The sequence below is a fragment of the Cladophialophora carrionii genome (genome assembly GCF_000365165.1).
Source record: "Cladophialophora carrionii CBS 160.54 unplaced genomic scaffold supercont1.5, whole genome shotgun sequence".
In the NCBI taxonomy this organism is placed as follows: domain Eukaryota; kingdom Fungi; phylum Ascomycota; class Eurotiomycetes; order Chaetothyriales; family Herpotrichiellaceae; genus Cladophialophora; species Cladophialophora carrionii.
In genome coordinates this window covers 1,485,468-1,497,245 of record NW_008481830.1, presented here as the reverse complement: position 1 = coordinate 1,497,245, position 11,778 = coordinate 1,485,468, and the positions used below count along the sequence as shown (strand labels likewise).

At 54.1% G+C, this 11,778-nt stretch overlaps 4 protein-coding genes across 4 annotated transcripts; 2 read left to right on the top strand and 2 right to left on the bottom strand.

Moving 5' to 3' along the window:
* Positions 1–457: 457 nt before the first annotated feature.
* On the top strand, positions 458–1,851 carry G647_06368 (uncharacterized protein; the record flags this gene model as incomplete). Its single annotated transcript, XM_008730690.1, has 2 exons — positions 458–1,391; positions 1,460–1,851. The coding sequence occupies 2 exons, from the start codon at positions 458–460 to the stop codon at positions 1,849–1,851; spliced, it is 1,326 nt and encodes a 441-aa protein (XP_008728912.1).
* A 458-nt stretch (positions 1,852–2,309) lies between these two features.
* On the top strand, positions 2,310–4,401 carry G647_06367 (uncharacterized protein; the record flags this gene model as incomplete). The annotated part of the gene is made up of 8 exons (XM_008730689.1): positions 2,310–2,385; positions 2,451–2,515; positions 2,577–2,691; positions 2,790–2,924; positions 2,983–3,111; positions 3,176–3,523; positions 3,598–4,142; positions 4,240–4,401. The coding sequence occupies 8 exons, from the start codon at positions 2,310–2,312 to the stop codon at positions 4,399–4,401; spliced, it is 1,575 nt and encodes a 524-aa protein (XP_008728911.1).
* Positions 4,402–5,056: 655 nt separating this feature from the next.
* G647_06366 (uncharacterized protein) lies at positions 5,057–6,705 on the bottom strand (the record flags this gene model as incomplete). The annotated part of the gene is made up of 5 exons (XM_008730688.1): positions 5,057–5,339; positions 5,393–5,682; positions 5,743–6,280; positions 6,345–6,576; positions 6,600–6,705. 5 exons carry the CDS (start codon positions 6,703–6,705, stop codon positions 5,057–5,059), a joined length of 1,449 nt encoding a protein of 482 aa, XP_008728910.1.
* A 731-nt stretch (positions 6,706–7,436) lies between these two features.
* On the bottom strand, positions 7,437–11,312 carry G647_06365 (uncharacterized protein; the record flags this gene model as incomplete). The annotated part of the gene is made up of 4 exons (XM_008730687.1): positions 7,437–7,830; positions 7,887–8,263; positions 8,313–9,310; positions 9,434–11,312. 4 exons carry the CDS (start codon positions 11,310–11,312, stop codon positions 7,437–7,439), a joined length of 3,648 nt encoding a protein of 1,215 aa, XP_008728909.1.
* Positions 11,313–11,778: the final 466 nt, after the last annotated feature.

The window sequence follows — 11,778 nt, the reverse complement described above, 5'->3', positions numbered from 1 at the left end:
GCCTTGGTGAGACCGACGCCGCTACCCACGGCTGCGATGGCCACGACCTGACTACTGTAATTACAGTATCAGTTCGGCATGGCGGCTACGCCATTCCGCCACCCATCCTGTCACATGGCTCGAACTGTACAGTCTCATCTAAGAAACTGCACGGTACAATGTTGTCAAGCATCTTTGTTATCCGGGGAAAGACGCCACCCGGAGCAGTATTCAACAGCCGTGACAGCCGTGTTGGTTGGCGGGCTAAAATTGCGCCGGCAATGCGGCATCCATGAGCCAGATCACCAACTACAATGCATATCGGCAAATCACTATTTTGCAGAGGATGTGACGGCAATAATGCAGGACCGGCGCCCATCAAAGCATGTCGCGATCGAGAAGAGGTAAGTGCGTAGACTCGTCTTAATCCCGAACAGTCGAGACCCCGGCGAAAGCTAAGCAACGCAACGCTTCTGTCATGTCACCGTCGCGCACAGAAACCCCGGCCAACCGCCTTCGTGTCGTTGTGGTCGGCGCAGGATTAGGGGGACTCGCCGCCGCCATTGCCATCTCCCGAACTGGGCTCGCAGACGTACAAGTGCTCGACGCCGCGTCCAAGCTCGGTGAGTTAGGTGCCGGCATCCAAGTCAGCCCAAACTGTTCGCGTCTCTTGATCCGATGGGGCGTCGACAAGTATCTCGATGACAACGTGGTTCTGCCCAGGTACGGAAAAGTCATCAGATGGCAGAACGGCGAGGTATTGAGCCAGGCGCCCATGATGCCGCAGATCCAGGAGAAATACGGCTTTCCGCACTGGCATGTCCACCGAGCCGACCTGCATGAGGCTCTCAGGAAGAAAGTGGAGGAGCTGAAGATCCCCATCAAGGTCAATGCAAAAGTCGTTGGTGCGGATGTCGATGAGGCCAGCGTCACGCTGCACACCGGCGAGAAGATCACCTGTGACTTTATCATTGGAAGCGACGGGCTACGGTCGACGATGCGCGAGGTCGTGCTGCAGGGCGCGGAAGCCGCGCCGCCATTCGTGACGGGGGATTATGCATACAGATTTACTGTGCCTACAGACGAAATGGCGGGTGATCCGGTACTGGCGGACTGTGTCAAGGTGCCTATGGCCATTGGATGGTGGGGACCGCGAATGCACGTTGTGGGATACAAATTGCGGAATGAAACCATCTTCAATGTCGTGGCGGTCTTCCCCGACGATGGCACCATGGACAACACGTACAAGATGGAAGGTGAGATCGAGCACTTGAAGGAGCTGTACGCGGGCTGGTGTCCGCAGGTTAAGGCCTTGATAGAGCGCGCGAGACCGGGCACCGTCACGAAATGGAAGTTGATGGACTTGCCGCCATTGCAGAGGTGGCATCGAGGCAAGTTGGTGCTGATAGGAGGTCCGTACCAACCACATGCTGCTTCACGCGAATGACAGCTTGGGAGCTGCCGTACTGATGGAATACAGATGCTTGCCATCCAATGCTCCCGGAAATGGCTCAAGGGGCGTCACAAGCCGTCGAAGACGCCGCTGCTTTGGCACAGTGTCTACGACATTTGTCTCTCCGGGAAGTAGGTCCCGTATTCCAACAACTTAGGTATGCACGAGTCACACAGATCCAGAAGTACGCCCGGGAACAGCGGGGCAAGAACCACATGCTGGACGGTCCAGAGCAAGAAGCCCGTGATGCTGCAATGAAGGACGCGAATGCGGCGGCTAGGACTGCATATGCATGGAATTGGGCGGCCGAAGATGGCGAACCTCCGAGGCCTTGGAATGAAGGGTTGTTTGGGTATGACGCGGAGGAGGAGGCATTGAGGAGGATCAGGAAACTTGGATACGCTGTTGAGGACGAGTAGAGACATCTCATCTCCCTGACTCGTCGTCACAGCTCAGCCAGAAGCGCTTCCATTAGACTCAGACATTGATGAAGGGACGCTATAGACACGATACTTTGTCTCCATCCAAACGAACACCACAGGGACCCGCTAGTACTGTCATTCTATCAACCAGATGATCGGGCCCATGAGGCCCATGCCAAGAACAATCTAGAAGGCGGGCCAACTCTGCACGTAACATTGTGCCGCACGTGGCCGGGTCAATACTACAACATTGTGCCGGTAATGGGAGGCTCCTCTTCGGGGAGGACCTGGAGTACATGTACAGTCTGGGGCCCCAGATTCCACCACCCCCACCTTCACAGACAGGTGGATCTACAGGTGCGAGCCTTTTTGATCCTTCTTCTGTCTATCTCATCCTTGCAAAGGCCGCTGACGCTGACATTTCAGCCTTCACAATAATACCGTCAGCAACCCCCATGGCATCCTCACAAAGCGACAGCCTCGCGGCGAACTGGAAATGCTTGCTCGCATGCCTGCTCATCGCCATGGGACGTGAGTTGACTGCTGCATTATTGTTCATCTGGTCGCAAAGAAGTGCGGTGCTGACACTGGAGAAGCGTTCCAATACGGTGTCGACTTTGGCCTCATTGCTGGTATCCAAGCCATGGTGGGCTTCGACCGAGTGAGTCATGTCCCGACCTCCCTCAGACCCCTAAGATGAGTATACTGAGTCTTCATTTAAGGTCTTCGGCCACAGAGATGAGCTATCTCCAACCGGATGGAACCTTAGTCCAGTCACTCAGCAGCTGATTTCGTCTTTCATGACCATCGGTGCCGTGATCGGTTGTGGCTTTGTGGGTGCGTGACATCTTCCTCCTGCTCGTCCTGCTCGTCCTTGCAACTTTCTGTGGATTGCGAGGAGGGAAGATACGGATATAGTACTGAAGAGCTACTAGGTCCCCTGTCGACCAAGTTTGGGAGGAAGCAGTGCGTCTGGCTTGCCATTATTTGGTGCTATGTGAGCGACGCCATCATGATGGGCACCACCAGCGTCGCCGCTTTATACGTCGGACGCATCATGATCGGTATTGGTCAGTTCGCACTCTTTTCGAGACCGGAATCCAGCATGTACTGACGATAGGGCGAAAGCGAATGGCTGGTTCATGACCTTTCCCCAGCTGTACCTCCAAGAAGTGGCACCAGCACACCTTCGGGGGTTTGTCTATGTCTTCTTCCAGTTCTGGGTCGCGCTGGGCTCTCTGATTGGCAATATCGTTGGTAGGCATAACACCCGCGTAACTGTCCAGATCTTTCGCAGTCCTGGCTGACCTTCTGGCAAAAGATAACTTCACCGAAAAGTTGCCCGGCAGGGAATCCTACCTCATCCCTCTCGGCATCATCTACGTCGTGCCACTCATTCTTGGCGTTGGCATCATCTTTATACCCGAGTCGCCACGCTGGCTATTGACCCATGGTCGAAAAGAAGAAGCTCGCAAGGCCCTCTTGTGGCTGAGGCCCGAAGGGACCAACGTCGATGCCGAGATCCTGGCCGTCGAGACGGCGCATAATCTCGAGATGGAGAGTGCGGGCAAAGGATCGTGGACCGACATCTTCACCAACAAGATCGAACGGCGTCGCACTCTGCTCTCGCTTGGCTCCCTCACCCTCCTGTCCGCTCCCGGCGCCATGTGTAAGCCCCAGCCCCAGGTCCCCAAGCCTCCCCCGAATACATTGTCGACTCAAGCTAACGTCTGCTGCCCACAGTCATGATCATGTACGGCACTTACTTTTTCCAAATGGCGGGAGTCGGCAAGCCCTTCGAAGACAGCTGCATCCTGTCTGCCTTGTCCGTTGTCGGCATTCTCGCCTCGTCCCTCTTCGTCACTCGCCTGGGCCGCAGGACCATCCTGATGTCCGGCATGGTCATCTGCGGCGTCATGCAGCTCATCCAAGCCTGCGTCTACGACGCCCAGCCCACCGCCTCCTCGACCGGCAAGGTCATTGTCGCCATGAACATCATCTACATGTTCTTCTACAACGCTTGCTTGGCCGCCTACGCGTGGCTGGTCGGCGGCGAGATGCCCAGTCTGCGACTGAGGTCCTTCGTCTTCGGCCTGGCTGGCGTGGTGGGTTTCTTCTGGCCGTGGCTCAGCGTCTTCACTGCCCCGTACTTCATCAATCCGGACAGTATGAATTGGGGTCCCAAATATGGCTTCATTTGGTTCCCGAGCGCCATCGTAGCCACAGCCTGGATCTATTTTTTCCTTCCGGAGGTCAAGGATCGCACTCTCGAGGAAATCGACGTGATGGTGAGTCTGACTGTCTCTGCGTGTGCTGTATTCTTTTCTTTTCTTCCCACTGCTCAACATAGTATCAGTCACCACTGACAAGATTGTGCTTCTGCAGTTTCAAGCCAATCTCCCGGCTCGCAAGTTCAAGGGCTATGTCTGCACAGAAACCACGTCGAGTATGCGACGGAAAATTGTAGCAGAGAAGGATGATCTTGAGGTTTCCGCCATGGAGGTGAAGGCCGTGGAACACGCCGCGCCGCCGCATACGTGGGAGTAGGACGAGGACGAGGATGAAGCGAATCCATCATCTCTTGTGGCCATTACGCAGACATTTTGTTCTTGATGACAATTGTAAATATGAGCAGCTGAGAACCTTCGAATTCGGCCTTCTGAATTCTGCCATAGAACCGAGAGTTGACTTCTGTATCTCCGAAATGCCACATGGACCATGGGTTCATTGGTTCGGCCCGCCATCCAGCGTCTCCGACCCAAGTCCCATCGTCCAGTCAAAGATATCGCTGGAAAAAATCGACGCGTCCATGGGATTAGTATGCAGCGACGGGCCCGGATTGCTTAGGCTAGTGTTCGTGTTGTCCGGGCGTTGAACTCCTCCGATTACCTGTTCATGGCCTAACGCGACGACCCCTTCCAAGGTGCCGCCCCAAGCCCAACCACTGCTGCTGCCGACGGACCGCCTGGGCATGCTGGGGACGACCTGCGCGGTCTTCTGTCTTGACACGGGTTGGTTCGTGACTGGTATGACGTGAGTCAATGGCTCGCTGAACGGCACGGTGTTGGCTTCGATCTTGCCAGCATGTTCAGTGAGTTTTTCTGAACGGCACCATGATTGGAAAAAGTTAGCGCCCCCGATCATGACATTGTTCATCAATCGTGCGTGTGAGTCTCGAGCAAGAGCGTTGCCTCACTGGGCCTCACTGACCTTGCATGCCCCAGTACTTCCCAAATGTCAACAGCGCCTTTACTATCAGATCCATGTCTCGCCCTCTATAGTGGCCCTTGCGTTGTACCAACTCCAGTAGTCTGACTCGCGCAGCCAGCACGAGAGGGTGAGGGAGGAGATAGTTTCCAGTATAGGGCACGTCTAGGATCCCATATGCGACGTCGAGGATTTCTTCCGCCGCGGCGGTACAACGAGTTTTGGAGGAGCCGTGCGATTCTCTGCGCGCGATGGGATGGTGCAGCAAGAGGAGAGCACTGTCACCGTCAGTAGGGGAATCGAGCCATCAACAAATTCACTGTGCTCCTACCTATGGGCCAGCGCGAGCGTCGTTGGGTCGAGCAGATATTCACCTTCGAGCTGAGAATTCCGCCAGCTGCCTGGGAAGGAGCCAAGATACGCTTGGATGATGTTGTCGATCTTGTACAATTCCTCGGCGTTCTCACTGCTGCTTCGCAGTCGAAATGTCTGGTTGAAGTCGCTGACCTTGGCGAATAAGCCGAGCGCCTGTACGAACCTGGCAAACGGACCTGCGTCGCACGCATGGCGGAGAGAAGTGATCGGTTCGGTTACCGGCCTCGTAGCTGGTCGTGAAGCTGGCTGCGTCCATCAGTTGTCGTCACCGGACCTACTCCCATTCCTCCTCTGGGGAGTACTTACATCGGCGAACCATGCTTCATCACTGATAGGTAACATGACGGTGATGTCCCGCTTGACCGGGAAGCCCATCTCGCGCTCCTGAATCAAGGCCATCCAACGACTTAGACTCAGCACCATCAGGAACGCCCTCCTTCGGCCTTCTTCATCGATCCAGTCTACCGGGCGGTCCATCCATCGATTCGGCTTGCTCTCACCGTCCTCTTGATCCTCCATCCTCAGCAACTTGAAGGCACTTGCGAGTGAAAGGGCGGATCCCACAGTCGTTACCGCGTGCACCGAGGAGTTGGGCATCCCGATCTCGTAAATGGCCTGCAATATCAATGCATTGAGGGTGCTCATATCAGGGTTGATAAAGGTTGCTTGCGTCGTTTGCTTGGCGAGACTGTAGAAGATGTCGGACTTGGATGCGAGGGAGGGGTTGTGGCGGGAGGCGAGTGCAAAGACGGACAGAGACACGTGTGCGTCCTTGTCGACGCCGAAACTGGGCTTGTGCAAGATGGGTACGAAGGGATGGCAGCGGGTGAAATAGATGGTGCAGCTGTATGACCGTCAGCAGATGATCCAGCGTTGCGGGCAAGAGCAGACCAGACGAGACGACGTACAGACTGTTTTGATCCTCCGCCGTAAGTAGTTCTGATATTGCGAGTCTCGCGATGTCGAAAGGATCCTGCATCAGGATATCATGGTCGGAGGACGCGTACGGCGAGGTCTGATCCAGGAGCCGCGATGGCAATGTGTCGTCAGATGGAAATTCGTATCGGGTGGCCGCCTGAGCATGGGAGAGATGGTTGCCACCCTGCGTCTTGCCTTGTAGGTCGCGAAGCTCATCATTCTCTGCTTTGAGTGCTTCTGCCAACCAGTGAGTTTGACAGACACAACGAGGATTTCGAGAATGGTAGATTCATACGGATCTGAGCTTCCAGGTTTCGGACGTAGCCTCGAGGCAATCCGGTCTTCTTCCATTCCACATACTTGCACGACGGCTGGCCATCTTCCTCGCATTGAGAGCAGGCCGGTCTCCGGGAGTCGCATTTGACCTTCTTCCTCCGACAAGCCGCACACGCTATCGTCGTGGACTTGTTTGCACTCTGCGCCGACTGTCGCCGGGAAACTGATGGCCGTGCGGCCTGTGATGGCAGTACCTGGGGGTCGACGGTGGAGGTAGGAGAGGCCTGCATCAGTCTAGCCAGTGGCCGAGAACATGCACGGGGATGCTGCAGTGGGAAAAGATAGAAGGTGAAACTGTGAAGTCCCATGCTCGTACATCACTTGTACATCACCTGTCCCTTACCTGCTCCTCACCTGCCATTCATCTGCACCTCACCTGCACCTCACCTGCAACCCCACATTTCCCTCGCCTCATGATACTGCCGTAATGGTCGCCCCTTGTCTCCCCACATTTCCTGCCGTGTGTTGATCATTGCAGATTCAGGGCTGTCCTCCCACTGTCTTGTTCGCCTCAGGAATGCCGCGCGACAATCAAAACGAGGTAGATCATACAGCGGGATGCACTGCCAGATGTAGTCCTCATGCGACGCCACATTTTCGGCGGCATATTTGCAGTTTTGACTCTGCCCATTCAGGGTTGTTGGTTCAAGGAGACAAAGGACTGGATCGCAAGGCTGGCATCGAGCTTCGCTGTTAATGGCGTGATTCTGGCTTCGCTTCAGGTCATTGGCACCAACGAGCTCATCCTACACGGTAAGCACGTCGCCACTCACTGCTACCCGCCTATTTAATTCCCACAGACACACGGAAGCGGCAACGTATCCAAAGCTGACCAGGACTTCTTTCGAAGGTCCTTTCACGGTTGCAGAATTTGAAGTTTCCAATCCAACCGCCAAACAGGCCACACTCCGTTCAAGGGCGTGCTCACTCTCCACGCCCTCGTCCTTAAGGATACGACCGACAATATAACGCAAAGCATCACGGAAGCTTTCTCGCAGACTTTGCGAGTTTTCGCGCTGAGTTTTACTCTGCGCGCCAGCTCGGCCCATGATGTTACCTATGAAGATCTCGTACTCGCTGAGAGGCTGGGAATAGGAGGTTCCGTAGTCGACGGCAAAATCATGGACAATGGATTCGTATCTGAAATCGTGTCAGTCAATGGACAAGAACCCGCCCAAAAATCCGGAAGCGCATACTCATCACGGATTCCAACTGCTCTAGGAACATGTTCCCTCCATTTGACAAACTGACACCGCTGATAGACGTTGGCCCAGACGGCTTTCAGTACCGATTGTGGCTGTTGGGCAAAGTGCAGGCGTTCTGCGCGAGCGGCGCTCTGCACAGTCGAAAGGATCTTGTACTCGTCAATGGCCCGAAACAGCTTTCCCAAGACTTTATCACTCTCGTAATATCTGTACGCCGGCCTGTCTTCGTCATCATCGTCATCGTCATCGCGAGACTCCGGTGGAGCCGCGAAATTCAGTGGTTTCGCCTTCTCAATAACAACGTGCGGTCCTGGTGCCATAAAGTTAGGTCGAAAATGGTTCGAGCGTGGCAGCTTCGTCAAGTCGACCTATATCGTTAGCTGCCCAGTCAGAACAGGACATCTAGATTTGACGAACCGCTATTCCACTCTTGGAGTAATCCACAGCTGTCGAATGCAGTCCTGCAAGCTTGATGCAGTCGGGATCCAAAGTGCCGTCGTCACGTTGGTCGGCGAGAAATTTATGCTGGTTGGCGATCCTGCCCAGCTGGTCGGTTGCCATGAAGGTGATGAAAAAGTCCGTCATATCTTCTCGCCGGACTGACCGTCCGAGGTCGATGGGCTCTGCCCTTGGATAATCGGCGGGCTCGAAAAGACGTTTTGGGCGAGCTTTGGGGTCAAAGAGAATCTGGTACAGGTCCCCATCGAGGTCCCCGCCGCTGAGTTGACTTGGGAGATCCCTGCTGCCTTGAGAACTAAAGCATACACAGTTGCGAAGTGCCATAAGTGGTGAGGAATGGGGCACCGTTACTCCTGTGACGCACCGAACATCGCCTGGGTGAAGAGCTGGAGAGCGTGATATGACCAAATTCTCGCCTGCGATGACTTTAGGGAGGCCACCCTCCTCGACTATGCAGAAAACTTGACCCTCTTGAAGTAGACCGGTCTCGTCCATGATCCCGCGGAGAGTGTATCCATCCTTGACTGGGATCCTGGCCTTGTACTTCAATGCCCGCAGCTCCATCATGACAGCCATTTCGATGACATTGGCAAGGAAAGTGTCATGCAGGAAAGAGATTTTCATCTTGGACAACTGTCTGATGAACCAGGGAAGGTGGATGATGTCGCCGATGGAGTGAGCTTTGAGGAATTGAGAGGCTCGGGTAGGGCTGGAAGTGGTCGATTGGAGACGATCGAGCTCCTTGTTCTGGTGGAAAAAGAAGAAACTCTCGTCGACACCAATGTCTTCAAGGATCTTGATTGTCTGTTGATTCAGAAAGTAGGGTAATGGTCGGTAAGCAGCGTCGCATATTTCGATATCGAGGGAACCTGGCGCAAAGAATTTGACCATAGACTTGCGTAAAAGCATCTTCTCGCCAGTGAGTCTGGGATCCCATGATATCATTCCTTTTGCGCCTGTTGCACCGTAAGCGCAAGATAATGTAGACCACATTTAGAGATTGGGCCGGTATTGTCGACAATGGTTGAGGCGGATATGCAACAGACGAAGACTAGGATGGGACTGCGGATGAGACATACCTGAGTACCGGATCTGAAAGATGCAAGGTTTGACCTTTCCCTCAACCGGCATTGCAGCCCAGATCTTTTCCAGTAGGATCTTCGATATCGTTCCGACGCCGTCGCTGAAAACCCGGCCATTCCGCTCGATGTCATCAATCACTTGAGCCACCCCCTCTGTCACGGTAACAGCGATAGGCGTTTCTGAGAAAGCTTGTCCGATCCTGGCAGCGCACTTTGCTGGCCACCGCATCCTTGAAAAGTCGCCTAGGCCTCGGATGAGTTGACGATCGTACAAGAGAGACCCATCATGAATAAACGGAGCCATGAACCAGCAGGACTGTGCGCGAAGGGAAGAATGAGAAAACCCAAGGAACGCGTAACGCCTTCCGGCTACATGGAAGCCTTCATTGAGTATCTTTTTGAATCTCGAATAATAGATAGTGTCATTGGACCAGTGGGCACTGTAATGAATAGGGTCTCCGTTTTCATCACAAAATTGTACCCGGATGAATGCGTCATGGTTTTCATGGTACTTCCGAAGCACTCTGTTGTGGTTAACGGGCTCCGGGCCGTAAAGGTACATTCCTGCAGGCGTAAAGGTCACTCTGTGGATATGCGCTCGGCCGCCGATGTTTTGCATCTCTTCCGGAAGGAGACCGCCTTCCCTCACTCGAGCCTCGGCGGCCCGCAAAGTTTTCCTTGCGGCGAGGAGGCCGGCGTTCTCAAAATCTGTCTGAAGACATCGAGATGGAAGTTCATGGGATAATCTCCTAATCGCGTAAGCGCAGATCTGGGGACCCGTTCGAGTTATCATGGCGTCGATGTCCCCAAGCAGCCCGTATATGGTACTTGGTGGGAGAACTGCGTTCTGCACAAGTGCTTGTAGTTGGAACTTGACATTGAAAGGAAGAGATGCAGGGCTGCGCGTCGTATTGACGCCCTCGAGGCGTCCAAGAAGAGCGTTCATCTCGGCTTTGTATGGCTTCTGTGGTTCGACAACCTCGACATGCTGTTGAAGGGGCGATAAGACTTGACCTGCCCGACCCATTGCCGTCATTTGATGGTCAACAGTACTGCCTTCAAGATTGATTCGATAAACCAGACATGTGCCGGCCACTGTTTCATGGTGGCTGTTCAGACTTGGTATCCTCGTCCAATGCGGACCTTGACAGTTTTGACGGTTATTACCCAGATTCCCCAGGATAGTGATGATATCGTCGAGATCTGATGCCCCCAACGCGCTGCTGGATGCAGATTCGAAAAAGAGGGGGGCCGCATTCAGTGTCAAGGTTATCGCAGGATGCGGTAGACCTTCGATGTTGGTTTCAACAATCGATGTAAGTGGTATATCTACCCTCAACCCCTGGTCGGAGCTGATGATAGCCCGCTTGCGAACAAATTTCAGTGCCCCTCCGGTGAGCCAGTGGGTGTAAGGGAAAAAGACTGTCTTTGAACCTTGATAACCCCATGTTCCGCAGGAAAGGCTGAGGACTTTCAAGACCGTACGTTCGGCACCAGAGTGAGAACCAATTTGGCTCTGCCCAGTCGAACCTTTTGAAGCCAGCCTTGCTTTAGACTCCATTTGTAGACTTCTGAGTGCCAAAGGGTCGGGCTGCTTCTTACTGAGCGAACAAGAGAGGGGCACGCCGAAACACACGATGTTCGTTCTAGAGGCAGGCGAATATTCTCGCCCCGAAAGGTCTTTGGCCTGGCCATGGCTATCGAGGAAACGCTGGCCATCGCTGATGTTCAGGAAGATCAAATTGGCGAACTGGTTGCGTGGGCGCTTCTGAACTTGCCAATCATAGATTCCCAAGTCCGATAAGGGTGATCGAATGGATCTCTCGAATTGGTTCTGTGTCAGTCTCTCTGGGATGCCCCTGATATAGACCTCCATCAGTCGGTATTGCACGAAGGGGCGGGACTGGTGCTCTGGCACAGGGGAGATCAGGCTTCAAGAGATACGAGCAGGATGCAGGTTTCGCAGAATCCGGGTCCAGCTTCCCACAGCCACATGATCGAAGAGATTTCTCTCGATTAGTCCCATCGTGGATGGAAGTTCAAGGATGCAGCCGTCGTGCATGTTGAAAGCAAACACGAACAAGTGCCAGCTCAGCAGGACAAGCAGAGAAGCAGTAAAGCAGCAAGACAGCTATTGATTGGCCCTCATCGAGTCTAATCCGCTTTAGTCTTAGCGCGAAATCACAACGCTGACACGTCGATTTCTGTGATTATCGAATCTTGCTTCGTCCCCAGTCACTTCGTCTTCACCCCCATCTTTCTGGACAGCTGCGTTAGTCTCCCGGGGACCCTGGCCAGGCAAATGACTGTAGCAGCAGATGAATCCAGACAAATATGTCGGT